The sequence below is a fragment of the Triplophysa rosa genome, linkage group LG17, assembly GCF_024868665.1.
Source record: "Triplophysa rosa linkage group LG17, Trosa_1v2, whole genome shotgun sequence".
Lineage (NCBI taxonomy): Eukaryota > Metazoa > Chordata > Actinopteri > Cypriniformes > Nemacheilidae > Triplophysa > Triplophysa rosa.
In genome coordinates this window covers 4,788,672-4,812,450 of record NC_079906.1, presented here as the reverse complement: position 1 = coordinate 4,812,450, position 23,779 = coordinate 4,788,672, and the positions used below count along the sequence as shown (strand labels likewise).

Below are 23,779 nucleotides of genomic sequence, written 5' to 3'. Positions count from 1 at the left end.
GGAAAACACACATTCGTTTCAGTAGTTTTTGTTTCATCACGAATTAATACGTTTAATTACGTACGCCATCCTTACATATAATAAAGCACAACATGCTTTAAATGATCTATTGATGAAAACATGATATAGTTTAAAAACAAATGGAAGCAGATCTGATATGTGATGTGGAAATTTAGAATAGTGAGTTCAGCGGATTCGAACCTCCTTCACAGCTTTGTCAATATTATTTGTCACGCGTCTTTCACACTAACGTTACACCGCTGAAGCCGTCAATAAAGGGGCGCAGTTTTTATACTGTTTTCTGGAGGAGTCACCTACATGTTTCGCGCTTGTGACGTCCATGAATATTCCCAACGAGTTCTTACAGAAACAATTTATTAAAGTATTGTTTGTGTCGTCTTTGTCCCCACCACTTTTCAAAACAAAGTTACGCCACTGCTAGCCACTAGCTAGACCGATAACCAAACACACACCAGAATGTAAGTTTGTGCCAGGGGCGTGCGTCCAATCGAACCGTCTATAAACTATATGTGTTTGCAGTGGTTTATTCTATAAAATTGATGCCTTTCCCAGTAACGCAAGAAGATGATTAAAGGAAATATTTTGGAGGAATACAGTATGTCAGAGAAAATCTAAGGGGTATCAATTAGAACAAGTTATTTTTCACTTTTATTTAAATTGTAAAAAAATGACGTGATATTTACTTTAAAAAATATGGTAACAATATTGCACAAAATATTTTTAAGTACTTTCAAAGCTTATTTGATGCAATATTCCATGACTAAATCAAGTCAAATTAATTATTTAAGCACATGCTAAACTTAAATAAATCCTGATTTGAGCTTTGGAGTTAACTTCTTTTTTAACTTCTATTTAACATTTATTATGGTTAACATATATGATGTACAAGCAAGCTGAGAGTTGTCCCAGTAGCGCCATTGCTGTTCACTGAGTGCAGAAACACACATCATGAGCTCTCCCATAGCCTAAGCCCAAGCACTCTTCTGAATGATGATAAAACAAAACTCAAAAATCTTAAAGACAACTGAATAATAAACATTATCAAGTCTTTTATTTGATTGTACAGCACACAAAATAGCACTCTCCTAATGTTGTCGCATGCAAAGCATGCTGGGAACTTTAAATCCACTGCTCAGTTAGTGACATTAACAAAAATAGTGAATGTAGTCCCACCACATAATAATTCATTAAAGATCCTTTACAAGTTTAAGTGGGTTGAACAAGATAAAATTAAGTTGAATTCACTCAATAATTTGTGCATTTACAATTACAAGATATTTTCCATAATTGTAACTCAAATTTTGGTTAAAAAACAAGAACACAATTTTATTAAGTAAAGTTTACTCAATTCATTTCATGAAATCTACTACGACACAGAATCATTTTAACAGTGTACAACAGGATCTACATATTTTCGTGCAATAAAATATTTTGTTATAAGAGACAATAAAAACAACCTTGTAAACCAAAACCACTCCTTCCCTGGTAAAAAAAAGAACTTTTGAATAACATTTTTAACAATCCAAACATTAATTTACATTTTTTATGTCATTTATTTTTAATGAACTATGCTATAAGCATTTTGAAGTTTGAATGTCTCCATCACATTTTACAGTCCAAAACCATACATAGTTCACCCCTTACGCATGTTATCACGCTCATCTTAAACTTTGGCCGGCTGTGAGCTGGAATATTAGAACTATCATTCAGTCTCTTATCATGTCACTCCTTTCATTATACAGTATATGGGCAGATATCTCATATCTGGTCTTTGGCTCCTTCTACAGATCGAATGACGCCAGAGATGGATTTCCCACCTAAGAAAGAGGATAAGAAGGTATTTGATCCTTTTTCTCTGAGGTTTAAGTAAAAAGTATAATTTTGAGACAGACTAAGTAAATTAAATGTTTATCTGCACAGATGAAAGCAGCGCGAGCCAAATTTATTTTTCTAGCACAGTCACCAAAGTAAGTGTGTGCGCACTGACACAAACCTAAACCCAAAAATACAATTTTGAGAAATGTCTCAGTCCATACAATGGAAGTCAATTTCACTATTCGTTGCAATTATTTGCAATTTTGTTTACTGTATGTTTACGCTTTCTACAACAATGACCGACTATTATCACCTTTGACCTCTCATTAACAGAGAGCTGACCATACAGAAAGGTGATGTAGTGTATATACACCGGCAAGTGGACGCCAACTGGTATGAAGGAGAGCATCATGGGAGAGTGGGAATCTTCCCCACCAGCTACGTGGAGGTATGTCTGTGTGTATGTAGGGATTTTAAAATGTAAACCTTTATTTTCGAAATCACGCCAACCTCCGTCCTGTGTCTTTTTAGATTATTCCCCCGACAGAAAAACCAACTCCAATAAAGTCGCCCACCGTCCAGGTGCTGGAATATGGAGAAGCAGTAGCCATGTTCAACTTTAATGCAGACCTACCTGTGGAACTTTCCTTTAGAAAGGTGCCAAAAATAAAAACATTGCACACTGTCCCACATGGCTATATGCCAAATAAATAAATAAATGTGAGAAAATGCTATAATATTTATATAGTATCTACAAGCACAATGCAAATTTGTACAATAAAGCATACTGTACATTTAAAAGTAAAGGCCCAAATGAATTCTGAATGAACATTCTCATAACTTTTCTTACTGGTCAATGTCTCGTGCTCAGGGGGAAGTGATCTCCATAGTCAGGCATGTAGATGATCACTGGTTGGAGGGTCGTATCACCGGCACCACCCGCAGTGGAATCTTTCCCGTCAACTACGTCCAGGTCAACAAAATGCCCCGCACTAAAACCAGTGATGATTTTCCTTCCTCTCCCCTCTCACCTTCTGCTACCCCAGAGCCCCTCAGTCCCGGCCGGCCGCAGCACTCGCCCCTCAGTCCCGGCCGGCCGCAGCACTCGCCCCTGTCTCCCTCCTCACGCTACCCCGAACCTCCTCTTTCAGCTCACAAACACTTCAGCCAGTCACGCTCCCCTCTGTCACCGGCACAACGCACCTCCCCAAAACAGCCATCCACCCACTTTCTGTACTCGCCTGGCATCACTTCCTCCACCTCACCCACGGGCACCCTGAGTGGAGCTCTGCACCCTCACAGCCCACTGGACACAGACACCAGATCACCAGTGTCACCATCCAACCATGTGCTGACATCTCCCCAGGGCCCAGGACTGCCACTGAACACCAACTCACACATCACACAGGTTTGTATGGAGAACACAACATATTACATCTAGACCAACACATCAGTTAAGGAATACAACATAAATTTGCCGTTTAGACATGACACAAATTACTTTAATAGCAAGATTTGAGTGAAATTAGAAATGAAAACAAATTGGAAATTTAGAAAATGTCCTTTTACGTCAATATTTCAACATTTTAAAACGTATATAGAGGCTTTCATTCTGGATTACACGCATAGTTATTAGCTTCGTTTTCAGTTTTATTGTTGTTTTATTCATTTTATTTTTATGTTTTTAGTTTTCATGTTCATTTGTGCTAGATTTTCAGCAATTTTGTTATGTGCTCGTGCCATTGCTTATTGCTTATTTTATATTGCATTTCAATTTAAATGTATTTTTATTTTAGTTTTATTGTAGTTTTTATTTATTTCCAGTCCATCATTTTAGTACCTCAACTTAAACTTATTTCAGTTTATTGCTAATGCAACATTTTTAATTTCTTTTAGTTAAGTGTTTTTAATAATATTTAGGGCGATGTTTGGTTTTATTTCAATGAACAGAAATGTTTTAATAGTTTTAGTTTTAGTAAACAATACTTTATTTCTTTTTTATTGCTATATCATTTTAGTTTAATTTTCACTGTATAAACCATTTCATTATTTGTTTAATTGTTTTTTATATTGCTATATAATTTCAGTTTATTTTTACTTTAGTTTGATTTATTTCCAGTTAATATTTTAGTATCTCAACTTAAACTTATTTCATTTGTTTACTGATGCAACAATTATAATTTAGTTTAGTTTACATTTTTAAATATTTAGGTTGGTATTTCGTTTCATTTCAATTAACTGAAAGGTTTTAATAATCTTTGTTTTAGTAAACTATAATAACCTTGCTCTGTTCTACAGACGACAGAGTGAATTGCTATGAATATTTAAAATAGTAATTGTCTTTAAAATAACATTTTTAGGATGGTCCCAGAACACTGTCTCCACTGCCAAAATCCAAAGTTAAGATTCCTTCAACATCAAAGTCTCACATTGGTTCTGCAGTTCTTCCGCGACAACCGTGAGTGTACTGTACTACAATGTTAAAACTAAAATAACAAAAGTCATGCTTTCATTTACTTTTATTGATTATTTTTATATATTTTTTAAATTCCAGATATAAGGCTGTTTACAACTATAAACCCCAGAATCGAGATGAGCTGGAATTAAAGGAAGGAGACATCGTACAGGTGATAGAGAAATGTGATGACGGCTGGTTTGTAGGTAATAGCACCTTCAAGAAAATGATTCACTCTGTTACAGACTATTAGATCACGGTGCAGTTCTGCAGGTGGATATTTAAACTCAAAGTATCATTGAAACATTTGACATTATTCATCACAATTGTTCATCTACTGGTTACGTTACCTTTTCTGGTGAAACACTGCACCTTGCCTCCCAGCCAATCAGATTGGAATGAATGATTTAGTCAGTGATTTCAGTCTTCTGCCCTCTATTTCCCGATACTGACATTAAAACACTACTAATAGTGAAGCTGTGAAGTTCTGAGGTATCAGCTTTTTGTTTGATTAATATTTTAGCTTTTATTTAAAATATATGTTACTTATATTTTCAAGTGTTGTTATGTGCTTTTGTCAGTTTATTCTTTTATTTTTATTTATTTTTAAATGTTTCTATTTAGTTGTAATTTTCATTTCAATTTTCTTTTTTTTTCAGTTTATAATTTTGGAGCTTCAACTTATTTCAATCGATTGATAAGGCAACATTTTACATTTTCATTTAGTTCATTTTTTTCCCAAATCTCCCCAAAAATGTTTTAATAGTTTTAGTTCTAGATAACAATAACTTTATATATTTATATAATATATATTATAACCTTTAATAATTGTAACTGTAATTAAACTCTGGGGACCCACTGGCATCATCAAATCTTGAAAAGTTGTGAAGCACAAAACTAGACATAAATGTTTTTTTTTTATTTAGAACTTCAGCTCTCTTACTAGTCCCATCAATTTTGCATTTATGTTACATACAAGAACATAATAAGGTTTGAATTCATCTTCCCAAACCCCACTCACACCTGTAAAAATCATACAAATAATATCACACCAACTTACAAAACATAGATGGGCCATTCATCAAATGAAAGCTCTTAGTAAAATATCACTGTCACTGATCTAACACTTTAGAGTAACATAACATAAGTAAACTGTCAAATTATTGTTTAAAAAAATATATTTAGAGGGTTTTCTGTAAAATGAGAATTTTTATCAATATTCTCTAATGTATGTGGTAGGGCACTCTTAAATTCAGATAAGAAAAATGCTAAATATCCTCCAGAAAAATATTGATGAATTATTAAGTTTTATGTTTTGTCTTCCTTTCAGGTACGTCTGAACGTTCACAAACGTTTGGAACTTTTCCTGGCAACTATGTAGCACCAGTTTGAGAGCCACAAATTCCTGTCAGCAAGTTCTAGATCTTTGCAAGCACAGTCACTGTCACTACAGACTTAACCACTAATGGATGCAATATACAGTCTGTACTGTCTCTGTACACTAAAGACCCTCTTCACGCTCATAGAAATATAGACACAAGTTTCCGTCTTTCTTCACATCATACACTTCATCCACAAAGCAGATATGCATGTGCACTCCTCACCATGTTACCATGGTGCCTTCTACAGAGGTTGAACACAGAAGAGTTTGTCTCAGACCCCTCACATTTTGAGAATAAGTGTGTTGGATTTGTATAGACACTACTCACTGCATGGTGCTTTGAAGATCCTTTTGTTTGAAAAGCACCAGAGACAACTTTTACACAATTCTTGTGGGTTTTTGATGATATTCCCAATTTTAAAGTCTTTGAAATATTTATCCTCATTTTCCTTTCAGATTTGTAACAACGCTGCCTGTGAACTCCGCAAATTGTGAGGACACAGAGCTAATGTTTGGATCTCAGATGTGGTCAAAACTGTCCATTCTTTACAATCATATTATAAACACAGTCGCCGTCTTTGCAATCATTATCAAGTGTCTGCAAGTGCTTCACGCAATTGTCTTTAAGTGTTAAATCTGTCTGTATAATGTTTATTGTGTGACAAACTCATACATTATCCTAAAGGTGTAAGACAGTGAAACAGTGTTGTTTTAACCTTTTTAGGCAAGTCTCCTGCTCAGTGGAAACCATTTGGTCTTGGTGTGGGTTAAGTAGTTTTACTCTGGTCTTGGATTGAACAAAGATATATATATTAAATCCAAGATATACAGTATATATATTTTTATGCATTACACTAACTAATGTGGGATATGCCTTGATGTTAGAGAGAATGATGGGTAAAACCACTGGACGACCATCAGATTTGTTTGTAATTTTTGCCTCTTGGTCGAACAAACACGTTCGGTCCATCCCCAAAGTGTTATTTTTAACCTTTTCGCAAACAAAAAACACTGCAGTGTTTTAAGTGCCATCACCATGACAGACCTTACTGTGGATTATATCTAAAAAAGCTGTAGTTTTTACCAACAGTCATTAAAATTAACATTTTAATGATCTCTAAGAATTTACTGTTTTTATTCAATATGCCACATTATTCATCTGTATTTGAAAAAACAATGGTCAATCATGTCAATCACAATCCTCTGTGATTTTATCATTAAGATATTTATAGTATAATTAGGACTTCTTATCCACTTATAAGACTAAGTCAGCTTGTGATTATAATGTTAAATTTCATTTGCACTGGTTAAAAGAGAGGTCACTACAGACTTTTTATAGCAGGTTTAGCCTTAAAGGTTGTTGAAGATGCCATTTTCTGTTCTGCACACTTATTGGATGTAAAGATAATATATTTTTATTGAACTCACAATGTATTGTTGTATGTAAAAGTACTCACAGATTTTGATAACGATCAAATAAATTAAAATAAATAAACCCTGTTTCTTTCTCATTTTAATCATTAGAATTTTTGCAGTACACTGCAAAGTCCAATATGAAGAATAAATGACAACACGCCTATTCTATGCATGCTTCTGTCTTGAGTCAACACACTTTTATAAAGAAATGAAAAAAAAAGACTTTTCTTATCTTTTTGAGATTAGTTAATTAAAGAAAAAAAATTAAAGTAGTAATCCTTTAAATCGCAGAACAACTCAATTCTCACACTTCATGACACAATAACAGTAATATTTCAAACATGTGTCTACTCACACAAATCACCTCACCTCCTGCATTCTCGATAAAGGTGGCAGATCAAGAACAAGCCCAAGGATTTTAACTACTTGGTTGAATGAATATGAAAAGTACTTTTGCAGTGACTGAAGACGAACACAAGTACAGACTAGAATGCATATTAGGGGCCTGACCAAATATCCACGGTTGCGGACTTTGCCCCTTGATGGTGTTTTCACAGAAAGTGAAGACTGTCATGCAGGGGCGTAGCTACATGGTGGCCACGGGTGGCCACGGCTACCCCTGAATGATGGATGGCCACCTATCTCACTAAATCCTTGGTGTTTCGAGTCTGACGTCGTCACCCAAACGTGTTTTTTCGTCAATTTTAACAATCATAGGTAGTTTAGATGGTTAGAGTAAGGTTAGGGTTAGGGTGTGGGTTAGGGTAAATGTTTCGTAAGACTTGAAACACCAAAGATTTAGTCAAAACCAACAAGCCACGCCCACGGATCTGACTCGAAACACCAAGGATTTAGTGAGAGCCATAGCTGAACAGCTGCTGAACAGCTGCTAACCGCTTCGTGACATTGTACCGTCTGTGTACCATTGAAGTTCATCGCGAGCAGAAGGAGCAGGTCAGTAAAATCAGTCTTGTTTAACTGGATTTCATTGATTAATTACATTTTCGCGAAAGTTTAAGTTGGGGTACCGCAATGTTTATTTTCTATAAAAAAATTCTAACTTACTGCAAATTATAGCTAGAAAATTATTTTAAATAATGTTAGCACGTGAAAGCATTGCAAATAATTTTTTTTTTTTTTAAATAAATTTACTTTACGTTCTTTGTGTACGTTTTTGACCAGCAGACTATATGTAATGACGAATTGGTGTAAATTACAGTCGAAGTTAAAGAATTTCTGTCTAAGGATTTTTTGGTCACCCTAATAAAATCACTGGGTTTTACCTGCCACCTCTAAAAAAAGTTCTGGCTACGCCCCTGCTGTCATGGGTATTAAAAATCAGTGCCCTTATCGCACACTAAGTATGCCTACATCTCTAAACTCATAGATGTACATAGACGCCACATTGACCACTAAATAGTTCATCAATGAATCTGCCATATAGGACTGGTGTAATGCCGAGGGCAAGACTGAAGTGCATTATTTGTTTCAAATTAGATCTGGAGAATTTTTGCGACTTGTGGTGTTACAAAAGAATCTCTAAGACATCTTTTCTTTGATGGTAGGCCTATATCTTCAAAAATGTTTTGGATTGATGTCTCTCATTTTTTTCTAGATTATTTACAACTTTAATTTAAATAGTACTTTACAGTGTCATCTTTATTTTTGTACAAGACACCATTTATTCTAAAAGTACAATATATTTTCTGGTACAACTTTTTATTGTACTAATATATGTAAATATCACGTTCATGTGAAAAATGGGCTAAAGCTAAACCAATTTTTGAACAATTTGTAAGAGAAATAAAAAAATATGGACATACTTTAAGCAACATAAAAAACAAAAAAGCAAAAAAGACTTGTGAAGCATGTTATTTTAATTTATGTACTAATTTTTAACCCCTGACATAAGTTGTTATTCTTTTCACATTTATACCCAAGTTATGTTTTATCATTTTTTTTCTTTTCTCTATTTCATTTGTTGTGAGTTGTATATGTTTGTACAAATTTTGTACATTTCTGTACTATAATAAAAAGAAGAAAAAAAGACTGAAGTATAAACGGATCAACTGCTGTTTGTGGACAAAAGCACAATAAAGTTCATTTTTATGAACTATTCCTTTAAAGAACAGATTAACCCGAGACACGTCAAGATAGCCTTGAATTATTTAAAGATAAAAAAATAAGTTTCTATAGCTGAGTAGGCTAGTTGGTCAGTAGTAGCTCAATGTAACAGGACAAAACAGCTGTTAACAGTGCTCTCCAGTGGCTATTTATGTGTATTACATAGCTGCATTTTTTTGTGAACTATATCAAAAGTACAAACAAAATATGCATTCAATCTTAATTCAAAATATACACACATTAGCATCTTTGGTTGAGCATACCAGTAGTGCACAATGACAAATACAAATTGATAAAAAACAACAACAACATATAAACAACAATTATAAGAAAGAAAGGGAAAAAAACAGAGAGATGTTTAGTCAAATTAACTCATATTCCTCAAAAAGTGAAATCAAAGTAAGGGCTTTAGTATTGTTAACCCATTTTAATGGTTTATACATCTGTTTTATCTCATTTAACCACTTATTGAAGATGGGCTGTGATTTACATTTATGAATTAAAAACTTTGCCATACAAATCAAAAAGTTAACAACAAAATCTAAATGTTCATCTCCAAAAAAATCCCAAACTTGATTGCGGCTGCACTATAAAGGGTGGGAGTATAATCTCTCTGAATTGTAACCGGTTCTGTACATCTGTCCAAATACATAGCTGCAAAGGAAGTTTCCCCAAGTACGGTGCGGACAGTCAGTGACATTTCTACATAAACATTTAATCAGTTGCTGTGTTTATAAAATCTTATAAAACCTTGATCTTATTATAGCATTACATTTGTTAAAAACGACTTTAAAAATGACAACATGCAAGAGAATTCTGACTGTTCCCCATCATTTGTACAGTCTTATTCTATAGGCTAGTGATACAGTTGCTCAGCAAGACAAGTGTGTTTTTGTCTGAGATTCCTTTTAGCATACATGTAGAATAACTTCTACACAAGCAACAGTCATACAGTTGTTATCAAAAATCTAAATGTTGAATGTTTGGATTCTTTACTTTGAGACAGGTTCGCCTGTAGGTGACGCACTGTGCACTTAGTATTTGCTTTAGAGTTAAAATCATATTTCTTCTGTATCCCACCTACTGGACACGCCCCGCGTGCCACCCTCGCGTGCCCACCCTCCGTGCTTTATTTTGACAGCAACACGTGGCACGTGAGCTCGCGTGAGCAGGAGCGCGCAGATGATGCCCCATCCCCTCCCAAGGCGGATAACATTCTCGCGAAAAGTTTGAACAATTGGGCGGTGTGGGAATTTGGTCACATGCGCCGCACTGCCTAAAAACTGACGCGCTGAAAGTGTCTCGAGCAGGTTTGCGTTTAAAAGAAGATCAAGGGTGACTTTCAGAAGAGCTTGACGCTTCGTTCACGCTCGCGCAGAAAGCGTGAGTGAATTCGACGTCATCTTCACAGGTGTCAATCACAGCGGTGCGACCAACAGCGCGCCAACTCCTTTATCCAGGTAAGCGTTGAATTTCCTCCATATAATGTTATTTTCAGGGATATTTGTAGTTTGGGAAGGGTTGTAGATGAGGTGTTGTATTTGTTTATTAAAATAGTCAATGACTATGCATTCGCGCTCTACAAGTGACAAATGAGAAATGATAGTCGCGTCCAGCATCCTTTTACCTCACTGTTATATCTGCGCCACATGCTTAGCATTGTTTCGAAACAAAAAACTAAAAATGTTCCTGCTGGAAACTACGGCTTATTTGTTTGTTTAAGTATCTTTATTGCTTTGTTTTAAAGTTCCGTTTGTTTAACAAAGCTATAACACTGCACCTCCACAAACATAGTGACTCTAGCGTCAGCTCTTTAACATCTTACGCTTATGTTTTTAGTGCCGTGCTGTGTTAAACCCACGGAGCTGCCTAAAATGTTTGGTGTCCACGATGCCCCAAAATGCTATTAAAACAAAAAGCTTTTTGTTGGAAACAAAGTGTTTTCATGTCTTTGATGTCCAATGATGCTCTCAGCTTACTACGTTTTGAGACACAGTATAAATCCCACCGTTCTGTTAGCTTTATAAGTCGTCTTATTTCGTTGTATTGCGTTTAAATACCTCTTAAACTTATATTTCATTCCGTTATTAGGAATAATGTGATGGGTTACATATGCCCAAGTTATACTTGAGAAGTTTGTAAAACATTACAAAATGTTATTACAGCCATTCGCTCGCGAGAACATCCAACTCACTGCTGTGTAAATGGGTAACGTGCTGTTGAATGTCAATGATGACTGAGCAATACTTGTGAATGGATGGGAAAAAGCCAGACTTGTCTATGTGCTCACGTGTCCGTATAAAGACCAAACCCATTGAGAGCACAACAAAAAGCAGAGGTGTTCTGTATTGTCTCCATCTCTTCACTGTCTCATTCCCTCTGTTTTACCATCCCTGTATTTCACCTCTGCTACCTTTCTTCCATCAGCTCAAAAACATGCATTCTTATTATTGACTTCTATGTTCAGTGCAACAGGCAAGCATCGGCATGCTATATTTGCACTCAGTTATTGCAAGGCCCAGATCATGCGTTAATTGTTTTCCTAAAGCCATTTACAAATTAGCCAGAATTGTGAATGAACAAACACGCAAGAGGCAGGGCACGTGCAGAATGACTGGGGTTCCAGTTTGGAAAGTCTTGCGTGTACATATGGGCATGATTATTGCACCCTGTCATGTCACCTGCACCAAGACATTTTTACCCGTAATAAAAATATTCAGAATTTTCATAATTGGGCAGCAAGAAATGTTGAATGTTTTTGAGTACTGCATGCTTTGATCTTCTATACAATTTGGATTGTTACATTTAATTACTCTGGAAATGCCACGCTCTGATACGATCTGTCCTCAACTGCTGATCATGAAAGAAGACATTATGTATTTTACTCAGTGTCATCTTTATTCTTTCCATGAGCCGTTTGTTTTCAGGCCTCTTTCTACTAGTCTGGTATAACTGTTGGAAATGAGTTGTTGTCTGTTTCAGTTCCTGTACACTTTCTATCTCTCCCGTCTGAGCGTCTGCTTGCATGCGCACATACTGTAGAGTGGTATCATGTTGATGGTTGTCTGTCTCTTGCCACATTTCCTGTGTGCTCTTGTCTCCCTGTTTTGCAGCCTGTAAGGTTTTCAACTGCTGTGGTTTTTAGCATTGAGCTGTGTGTGTTCTTATTTAAAGGCAGCGATCAAGATGACATGGAGTTTATAATGATGGTGTGGTGTATGGCCGCACCACAGTTTCTCTCTTCTTATCTTCTACCCTACGATTTTCTGTGCCCTAATGGAGGCCTAAGTTTTAATGCGCTTTTGCATAAAGTACGGCAGGCACACTTTTGAAAAACAGGGTATCTTTTTACCGCTTCCTCTGCAGAAGCAGACCTAAGATTTTAACCACAGCTCATTGTTGCCGTCCAATCAGCTCAGATGCTTTGAATTTATGGGTGTTTTGGCATAAATAGATCTGACTATAACAGTTCAGAGGAGAAGCTTGCATAGTTTGACTACTGTAAGTATAATACCTCTAAATTGGAACAATTAGATGGCAGGAAGCACACATACTGATAAAATAATCTACTGGATTCTTAAATGTAAATAGTCACTGTTACTTGTCCCCACCGTTTATTGATATGAACATGTTGTTAAAGATTGCGTATCACATGCAGTTTCTGTCAATCTCATATTAATCTTGAGTGCCTATCAGTGGTCACCAACCTTTTTGATCCCATGATCCCCGACCTCGGAACTGTTGAAAAGCAAGATCTACCACTCAAAAAGTTGAAAATAAAAACAGCCCAGATTGAACCTCCAGTTTGAGGCCTAGTATTTAGCCTATAATTGTGGGTCTATTTGAATTACCTGAAATTCTTTGTTCCAATTTTCAGATGCAACTAAGCAAACTCTGTAACATGTAGAGTTGCCACTTTCAGTGTGCCATAATGAGGTGAAAAACTCCAGTTCAAGGACTTTAATTCACACATGACAGCTTGACATTAAAACGAGGTTAAGAATCAGTTTAACAAGACCCTAATTATTTAGGTTTTTACTGTATAAAGATTTGTTATTTATGATGCATTTATATGGTTTACTTTTATTAAGTAAATACAGTATATAGATGGAAATTTTATAAATAGGCCCTTATAATAACAGCAACGTCAATCATTCATTTTAAATAATTTATTTATTTACTTTTACCCGTCTAATAATGTCTTGTCTTGGTAATAATTATCTGTTTCACAAAATACCTAAAGGTCTGACAATGTGTGGAATGGGCTATCATACTAGTGAAAACATAAATAGGCTATCAGCAGGGATGTCATATACCGCATAAGATAGTACTGAAAACTGTGCAGTTTACAATCACTGACAGACCCGCGGATCATTCACAATTACAACTTTGTGAAGAGACTGATGTTGTCTTTCAGAAGCTCAACATTAAAATACATGCGCGCATAGGCGTAATTGGCGGGTGGGACATGTCCCCACCACTTTTTGGAAGAAATTAAGAAATGCTTGCGGAAGGTGTGTATTGTTTATGGGCCATTGACATCTAAAACTCCTGGAAATGCAGGATGCGCCTCTTTCTCACCATTGCTCACACTCGTAAGTTATATTCGCTGAAGACAGAGAGCCGCAACTCCAGATACGCGGACAGTATGAAATGCGTGCATCATCTGCGCTTGCGCCACTTGCTTGCGCATCCAGTGTCAAAAGCACAAAAACGCGTACACTAACGATGTGACAGTTTTATGTAATATGAATAAACCGTTTTAAAGTGTAATGCACCGCAACAGTCAAGTGACCTTCCCCAAATGACAGTTACGCCCCTGCATGCGCCAGTCATTTTGCGTGTGATCACTGACATTAGAAACACTGAAGAGGGATCACGCGCAGTCGCGCATCACACTGAAATGTGATTAATGATAGCGGTCGCATTAAAAACTCACGCAGGGAATCATTATTTACACAGCCATGAAAAGATTCATGCAGAACTTAAAAACATACAACCGCTGAATGAAGAGAAAGAGAGATGCGCTTGCAAAACTGAACATTAATCAGGCACAATATATTTGTCTTTATTTTTCTATCAGCCTACTTTCGGGGATTGACAGGTAACGTCTCAAAGATCGTCCAGTCGATCGCGATCGACGGGTTGGCGACCACTGGCCTATACAGTAGTATTGCATACGTCGTATCTTCGAAGAGTATTTAGTTTGATCAAATTTATAAAAGAGAGATACAGCTGTACGATTATTTCCGGAAAAATACGAGCTGCTAGAGGTGGGACTAGTGGAAGGGAACTACAGCATGAGCAAGCAACACATCATCACATCTTCCCTTTGATACAGACGTATGACTTAGTTTGACTTACCGCGTGCAGTTCATGTCAGACATCTTTTAGCACTGGGACCGCGCCATCTATCAGTTTAAAAACGATCTCCAAATCCAGCGTTATATCCACCGTTTATATAACATCCATCACTGAAATTCCGTGAACAAACAGACACACCTAAACTTCACTATCGCTAGAGTATCGAGCTGCAGCCCATCTTGACGCAGCGCAAATAACCTTGATGGCAAGCAGGGCTCACTCGTCGGTGGGCTCGTGGGCGCTCTTTCGCCTTCGCCTTGCCGTACTTTTGGCCAATTAAAGGATTAGGATCCCTGTGACGACACAGGGATCCAGAATTAGAAAAAACTTTCTGAAACAAGTTGGAGTGCTGGGGGGTGGAGTGTATCACATACAGAAATACTACGTCATACGCCCAACTTATTTTTTAACAAGTTGACCATGTTAAGCATGAGAAGCAAGCACGTTTAACAGTGTAAAGAAGTCAGAATTCATGAAATAGGATGATACCCGATCTTTAAGGAGAAATGGGAGGTTTGGTTTTAGCGAGCAATAGAACAGGTGGAAAATTCCTATTAGGGCAGAGTCCGGGACATATCTAGGGGCCAGAATACTATAGGATTTGTTCAGACAGGCAAAAGTGTATTTTAAAGGACCACAATTGAAGCCTATTAACAAATTTCTGTTTTATTTTTTGCTACACAAACTTTGTTAACGGCCCCTAGGTAACATATCATACTTGTCAAAACGGATAGCCTGTGAATTCCTTTGGTTCTTGAGTCACGACCATAATATTTTTATTCGGTTTCCATGACAGCCAAACAAATCAAATATGACTTTAGTTTGCGCCATAAACTGGTATAAATACCAAACATTGAACACTCCTTTTTATCAACCTCCTCTGGAATGCAATCTTAATGATTCATTGAGCAAAATTTTCAGCATCAGCACACCTTCCCTAAATGGCTGAGGTCACTCCATTCTTTATTGTTTATTCGCCAATCGACACCCTTTTTTGTGCCGTATTATGCTTCCTCATCACTGAAGGTAACAGGGTTTGATCTGCTAATTTTAATATGATAAGAATGTTGGGAATCTTTTATTCTGAACTGTTTTGATCAGAATGGGGAAAGGTTGTATGTTGCTCTGGGATAACAGCAGTGGTGTGTGTCTAGGTGTGACTGTGGTAAGCTCACTCATGGGAGTGGATGTGAGAAAAAGCACAGTATGTTCAATAGATGTAGGGTGTGCAGCATGGCTGTCAGCTAGGTGTGCGGTACGTGACAAGTTGCTTGTGTTGTAATACTTGATACAAAGTCTTTGCCTTGCTTTTGCAATCAAATTATACAATTGTTTGACTCAGAACCTCAAAGCACACCCTGGTCACACAATTTAAGGATAAGAATTTACAGCAAATTTTGGAATTGGGTTGTGGTGCATAGGGCTGTCACGATTATGAAATTTGATTGACGATTAATTGTCTAATAAATCATTGCGATTAATTGTCTGTTTTAGGGCTTTGGCGATTATGACGATTAATTGTCTGTTTTTGAGCTTTGACATTTAATTCTCATTCATTTTTGATTCAGCGATTGAAATGACCATATTGTTCTGAATACAAGACTGTTTTTTTCTTGGAAATACATTGGAAAAAATTGGGTCATCATATATTTAAGGTTTAGGCTTTTACCTGTCAATAATACAACCACCAAATACTTGTAAATGAAGTAAATTGATCAGGTGTGAATTGAAGCCACCATTAAAATACTATCAGTCATAGAAAAGCTTCTAGTCTGTTTTTTTCTCACTTGCAAGACTACAATAAAAGTTTACTTCTGTGTTAATGAAATTTTGGTAGACTGGTTTTCACACTGAGATTTGCTTAAATAATATTAAATTGTACTGCAGGTAATTTGTATATGTTTTTTTTTTTTTTAGGTGATTGCGTTGTGGTGGTACATTTTACAAGTATTACCATGCTTAAGTAACAATATATACACTAAAATATGCAATATACAGATGCACTACAGCTCCCTCTAGTGTCTTCTATAGAGATGTGCGATAATTGCGATGATCCGAACCGAAATCATCGCGATGAGGTCAAACAATCGCGATGAGACAATTATTTAATAATCGTGACAGCCCTAGTGGTGCATTTATCATGCCCTGAGGGCACCTGACAAGTTTAGGGCCATACCATACCAACTATATAACAAAACCAGATGATACAATATTTGCCAAATTTACCATTTAGATTTTTATTGAAAACATGTTTTTTAGAACAACTCCCAGGCTGAAAATCAGATTTACATGAAGCTTTGTTTAAATCATGGAGTAGGGCTGCACGATATTGAGAAAATATGCGATATGCGATTTTGTTGTTGAATATTGCGATAACGATATTTCTTGCGATATAACATTTCCTAGAGAAATGCTATTTTTTATTATTTATATGTATATGTAATTATCATACTGAAATAAACAGGTAATATATATTCTTCTGATGTAATTAAATCTAATTCAGGCTAAAAAAAACTATCGAGGAAGAGGCAAACATTTAGACTTAACACTACAGTGTGTGTTCAATTCAAGGGGACTTTTATTTTGACGGGTTTTCTGGGAAGGCTCAAGTTTTTGTGTGTTTGCCAATAGCTTCACTCGTGAAATAAACTCTCAGAACAACTCTGGAGACAAAGTTCATCATATCCTCATACAGTGCAGACGCAGATAAATCCTCGACCATCACCCGTGTTGAATGTTAAACTGTGCACATAATTCACTCAGACACGGAGAACAGCCAGATGACATTTAAATAACAGGATTCCGCGTCCGCATGGACTCGGTGCAGTGCGCCATTGATTATTGTCACACACAAACAAGCACAACCACGACAAACACGCAGCTCTGTCTAATGCACATATTCTTATTATTCTACATATATGTCGCACTATTCTTTTTTTCAAGTTACTTGTCCGGTCGGGCAAGTAAAATTCTCTCTCACTTGCCAATACAAAACATTCACAGCGTTAATGTCGAGCCCTGCAAAATATTGCCATATTTCAGACGTAAAGTTCGTCGCTGTCATTTTCCTCGCTCGTCTCTATTCCTGCCATATTTATTTTCCGCTCTCTGCTTTGAGCCGCTAGGTTCACCTTTGAGCCCGCGATCTAGCCAATAGTATAATAGCACCTACTTGGCGGGTAGATAGTAATGCCCCTTCTGATTGGTCCAATTTGGACAATCTAAGCATGCAACACACAAATAATTGACACATGAAACAAATTTAATTTATCGCAACTCTCTGCGATATGGATATCGCATAAACTATTATCGAGATAACGATAATTTTTCGATATATCGTGCAGCCCTATCATGGAGGCATTACAACAAGGTTATCAAAAGCATTGTAATAGCCCTAAGGGTTCTCAAGTAATCCATCAACAAATTCAGTGGCAAGTACACGCTTTTGGCATGTTAAAACTGAACTTGGCATGTGTCATTGTCACTTCATTGTGTCAACTTGATGACAGCGCCACATATAAATGAAATTTGTATTATATACACTAGGATTGCACGGTGTACCGGATCGCGATACTAAAGCTTCAAAATACCCATGATGCATCTCTATTTTGTAAACTGTAGTACCGTAAGTAATGTTGCATCGTTCTTGAATAAATCAGTCGTTTTGAACGAATTGGTCGAATGATTAACTGTCGCCACCTACTGTCCATTATAGTTTCACATTTAAAGTAAGCGTAACGTTTCCCTTTATAAACATTGCTGTATAAATGAAACTGTTATACTATAATATAACTATATTACTAAAATTCCTAGACATTAGTGTTTTTGAGTCTTACCATAGCAAATATTATACTACAGTATTTTCTGCAATTTATCCAATTACTATAGTTAATACTACAAAATATTGTAGTGTGCAGTATAATAGAGTTAACTATAGTAAATAAAAGATGTTTCATTTAGGTCTGTGTATTAAGGAAATTCGGTTGATTTTGTAGATTTTAATTATGAACATGGCAACTAGTATAGTATCATAAGAAGCGTTTATGGTACCATGACAACCCTAATATACACTTCATATAATGTGTAATTTCCTCAGTATTCCATAAAGAAGGAGATGTGGAACAATCCTGGGTATTATAGAGCAACAGCATGACTTTAAGGAGCTTTTGTGGATATTTGACAGAAAGTTGCACAGAAATTCCATGCACATTGCCACGTCTGTAGTTTTAGTCATGTTAGCCTGTATCATACCACTGAAACCCACTTCCACCAGAAAAAAAAGCAGAAGACTCATGCAAGAACTAGTCTTACGATTAGGGCAATGTTTAGAAAGCCATGTGCTGGCACACACACAAACACCCACACCAGCCATTCACTCCATTCAAAGCTGTTATATAACACCTTCCCGTATAATAACTTTCCCACAGAACTAGAGTAAAATTGGCATGAAATTTCACTTTAGTCTGAGAGTATAGCTTTGAAAACTGCCGAGTGACTCAAGGTGTTGACAAAAACAAGTTATTCAAACTTCATTCAAACTTATTAACAATATCAGAGTCACCCCCAAGGTGTGTGCCTGTCAAAACATCTTAAACTCGACCTCATTTCCCTCTCTGAAAAGCATGGGCACATTTTGGAATACTGTAGTATAAACAGGAAAATTTGGCATTATTTGAACCTTGGATGTATTCCTGATAGTTGCAAGCAGTTGTAGCAGCAAGCTGTATTAACTGTAGAACGTTTCTTAAGCCCTGGACAAGAATCTTCATTTCAATATGAATATCCATATTTGCATTCTTTTACAGTACAGTTTGAGAGCTTCTTGGCTGACCTTACTGTCTGGTGTCTCAGTTTTAATTTGGAGAGAAAAGCGGAATGCATTTTTTTGTAAGCGTAGTAGTGTTTTAGATGACAAAAGCAGAAATAGGTAATCTAAAGTCTTGTTCAGCTACTGTAAGTGGTTGCATCTCATAAAGGTCATGAAGCACTAGTCTGTCTCATGCGGTTATCTTCAAGAATTTTGAAATTTGTGGATTTATTTTCAAAATTAAGCTCACCCCACCCACTATCTCTCTGAAATCCAAAAGAAAAACACATTGTCTTTTTGTTATGCAAAAAAACAAATTTAGATTTGAATACAGTGCAGTATTAATAGCATTTTAATGAATGTGAGGCAACACCACACATACAAAGTATGAATGAAGTATTGCAACCAAATTCAAAGTGAAGGAGTTTGGGGGGAAATTTGCTTAACAGGGCTCTAGAGTGCGACCTAATTTCTCAATGGTGCAACTAAAAAAAATCTGAGGTGCGACCAGCCGTTCAAGGGAAAAAAAGTCTCTGCGAAAGTCTCCCTGTGGTTCAACAACAGACACATTAGGCCCATTTCGTGGTCTAAACCAATCAGAGATAGTGAAGGGCGGACCCCCCTCTGATTGGCCATGATCCAGATATTCCTGTACGTTTGAAAATGCGTGCGCTGCAATCAGACAGAGAGAGGTGAGTAGCCTAGGCCCGTCAGATAAACAGAGTGGCTGTAGCTGCGGATGATGAGAGAAGATGAAAAGAACGATTGACAACTTTTTCGTTAAGAATGTTAAGTTAAGGCCTGATCCGTCCGAAAATCATAACCAAAGCTCTGACACGCTAGACTGCGACTAAATGGTTGCATTTTGCGACTATTTTTTCTGCCAGTGCGACAAGTTTTTCTTAATGGTCGCACCGGTGTGACTGAAAAACTGATCAATATATAATTTTTGCGTATTATAAATTTAATGCGCAGAAATGTTATATTGCGCAAGCGGCACATTCAGTCACTCATTTTTGTCTCCCCTCCTTCAACCATTCACTTATATATCAGTGCCCCCGCCCCAAAGACGTATTCGCGGGTAAGAGGCGAAGGACCGAAAGAGCAGACGAGAGAAGCGCTCAATCTTGCAACTGAAATAAATATCATCGCTGTCGGGCGGAAACATCCTATGTCCAAATTTGGTCAATTTCATATTTTTTCACAAATCGATGCTATTGGTCAGTCCCCATGTGGGTCTGTTATTTTTACAAATTATTAACCAATCTAAAGTGTTGAAAATAGCTTGAGAGCAAATCTCTTAACTCCATTGGACACTTCAACTGTCTGAGAAGTCTCGTAACTCCACCTCTTCTTCACTCCGCGGGAGCCTCTCGGCATTATGTCTCCTGATTGAAAGTTTTTAGACAATAACGAGTGAAAATAGTTAGGTTAGATACATTTGAGTAGGCCTGTTTTGTTAAAAATCGATAGCTGTAATGCTTCGGTGCAGAAGGAAGCCCGTGAGCCACGAAGGTAAGTTTGCGAGCAGATTTGGCTAATTTCCGCATATTAGACAGCATATTAGACAGCATTAGTCAGCTCATCGTTTTTTGTATTACATCACTTATAGTTCTTAAACCTTTAAAATAGAGTTTAGGAATATGTATGTAACCACAATCGTTAGCTTTCATTAGCTTTTCACAAGCCTCGTCTCTTGTCAAAAGGCTCAACGCGACCGCAGACTTTGATGAACACTGCTGGCAGCAGCGACGTCTGTGTCAGTACCATTCTTATCAATGACAGCGTAATCTCGTATCTCCCTGCTCCCAAATCATAAACCTTGTATCTCTGATTAAACATGGTTTTGGGGAAATGTTGTGTTAATGTTGGTACACAACAGTATACCCAGTGTGACCCTGGATCTTAAGTAGCAGGGGAACATTTTTAGTAAAAGACAAAAATACATTGTGTGGGTCAAAATTATCGATTTTTCTTTTATGTCAAAAATCATTAGGATATTAAGTAAAGATCATGTTCCATGAAGATATTTTGTAAATTTCCTACCTTAAATATATAAAAACTTTATTTTTGTGAGTGGATGGCCTGCCACAGTGCCCCTGATTAACAACTTCAAAGGCGATTTTCTCAATATTTAGATTTTTTTGCACGCTCAGATTCCTGAGTTTTAAACTGTTGTATCTGAGCCAGATATTGTCCTATTCGAACAACTCATACATCAATAGAAAGCTTATTTATTCATCTTTCAGATTATGTAAAAATCTCAATTTTGAAAAATTGACCCATAACACTGGTTTTGTTGTCCAGGGTCACATATGATAGCAATATAAGGTATAATACCAACTTTAACGATACAATGTTTAATAACTCAAAAAATATGCAGTTTTTTTAATTCCCTGAAAAATAATATTTTTGGAGATGCGAGGATTCCGCCCGACAGCGACGATATGCAGAATACAAGAATTTCCCCGGCTAAGGTACAAAACAGCAGAGATAACGAAATGTGTTGCGAGTATTGTATGCATGTGAAGCTAATGCAGGAAACATGTTTAAACTTTAAAGGAGAGGTTGTTCGAATGGTTTTACTAGATGTGAAATAAGTCTCTGGTGTCCCCAGAGTGTGTATGTGAAGTTTTAGCTCAAAATACCCAGCGGATCATTTATTATAGAATGTTGAAGTTGCCCGTTTTTGAGTGTGTGTAAAAACGCACCGATTTTGCTTTGTATCTCTTTAAATGTTAATGAGCTTTTCGTCCCAGCCCCCTCTCCAGAGGAGGGCGGAGTTTCAGGAACTCGTGCTTATGGGTAAAGTTACCAGCCAAAACAAAACATCAAAATGTCAGTAATTGTTAGTGGTGTTCAGCCCTATATGTACGAACCGGAGTCTGACACTGATGGAGAGACACAAGAAGTGACAACCTTAAGAATTGAACAGGACGTTTCCGAATGGTTAGTTGTAATTTTGCAGTTATTGTGAAATTAACGTTCTTCAAGTGATCGATAAGCATTAGCATGGTCCGTCACACTGCGGTCAAGCCAGCCGCGGTTTGAAAATACACGGTCAAGCCAGCCGCCGTTTAGGTTCAGATGCGCGCTTATTGAGTGGTTTACGGTACATTACNAATAATGATCTCATCATCTCCTTTAAATTACATATTTTCATTCATGCTAAAGATATGTTAGCAATACATCCTAAAACATGCCCTAAAACATACCCCGGAAAAATGGGACGTGAGGGCACGGTCAAAAGTTCAACGCGACGTGGGCGGTACCACACTAAGGGGCGGATACGGTCAAAGGTCAAAGCAAGTGGGCGGTCCCTCGCAACGTGGTTGGTCCGGAAGTAATTCACCCCTCCCCCCCTCTGCAAAGGTCAATGACCCCATCAATCATACCTGTCAATCATTTTGACACTATGACCCCCATATATACTACTTCTGTCCCTGGTCTGGTATATGCAATTTTTAGTGTGTAGTTTTATCTATTGCAGCTTTGGTTTACACTTAACTCTCAAAACAAATCCACAAAAATAGGGCACAATATACTGTATTAATATAAAGGAATTTTCCGTATTCATTTTTACAGTTGTTTTACCTGTATTTTACATGCACTTCATTAAATTGCATTTTAGCATTAACGGAAATATCCATAAAATAAAGGAAAATGGACTGGTAGTACTTTATCTGTTTTTTTACGGGATTTTTTTACAGTGTTGTTTCTCTTTCTCTCAGGTGGAGTGGTTGAAAAACGAGGAGCTGGTCAGCTCTCTCAGAGACGATAACATTGACACACGTGCAGACCACAATCTGATCATCAATGAAGCCCGGCTCTCTGACTCCGCCAACTACACCTGCCTGGCCAGCAACATAGTCGCGAAAAGACGCAGCGCTACAGCTACTGTAGTTGTGTTCGGTATGGTGAATAATAACAGTTGCCTTTTTTTTATTGACTTGTTTCCTCTCTTCTGCTAAATATTACCAAATGGCTCTCTGCTTGTAACAGAGCTGGAAAGTAATTTAATCTTCTATTCTGCATCTACTAAATCATTAAGTTGTACACCCCCTTAAGGCAGTAATATAATTGTGACTCTCAAATTACATATACACTACATATATCCCTTCCATGAAACCTTCAAGGCTGTGCCCATGAGATGAATTTTAGAGATGAACAGTACCAGTGATGCCCAGTTTTGGAAAGGTTGATAGGAGAATATGATGATTCAGGTGAAATTTAAGATAGGTAATGCCAATTATGAGGCAAAATCGGAACGTTTGACTGATAGGTATACAGATGCTTGCTATGTAAAAGAAAGCACCTTTGGGTGGAAAGACAGGTCTGTAGGTATCTAGTGTTTTACAAGGTTAACTGTTGGTTTCTTGGGCAGTTGCCTGCTGAA

General features: G+C 37.0%; 2 protein-coding genes across 13 annotated transcripts in view; both read left to right on the top strand.

The window, feature by feature from the left end:
* Positions 1–7,166, top strand: part of sorbs3 (sorbin and SH3 domain containing 3) — a 43,111-nt gene extending 35,945 nt beyond the window's left edge. For 9 of the 12 annotated variants that reach the window (XM_057356761.1, XM_057356758.1, XM_057356762.1 and 6 more), the window contains 8 exons: positions 1,764–1,858; positions 1,942–1,988; positions 2,170–2,284; positions 2,368–2,493; positions 2,708–3,244; positions 4,197–4,294; positions 4,391–4,497; positions 5,622–7,166. In XM_057356761.1, the coding sequence (XP_057212744.1) occupies positions 1,764–1,858; positions 1,942–1,988; positions 2,170–2,284; positions 2,368–2,493; positions 2,708–3,244; positions 4,197–4,294; positions 4,391–4,497; positions 5,622–5,683 (1,187 nt within the window). In that variant the 3' untranslated portion in view covers positions 5,684–7,166. The remainder of the gene's footprint in view (positions 1–1,763; positions 1,859–1,941; positions 1,989–2,169; positions 2,285–2,367; positions 2,494–2,707; positions 3,245–4,196; positions 4,295–4,390; positions 4,498–5,621) is intronic. The other 3 variants (XM_057356768.1, XM_057356765.1, XM_057356763.1) reach the window with 3 other exon arrangements.
* Positions 7,167–10,360: 3,194 nt separating this feature from the next.
* Positions 10,361–23,779, top strand: part of pdlim2 (PDZ and LIM domain 2 (mystique)) — a 69,191-nt gene continuing 55,772 nt past the window's right edge. The window contains exon 1 of the mRNA XM_057356933.1: positions 10,361–10,672. The gene's annotated coding sequence lies outside the window, so the exon portion shown is untranslated. The remainder of the gene's footprint in view (positions 10,673–23,779) is intronic.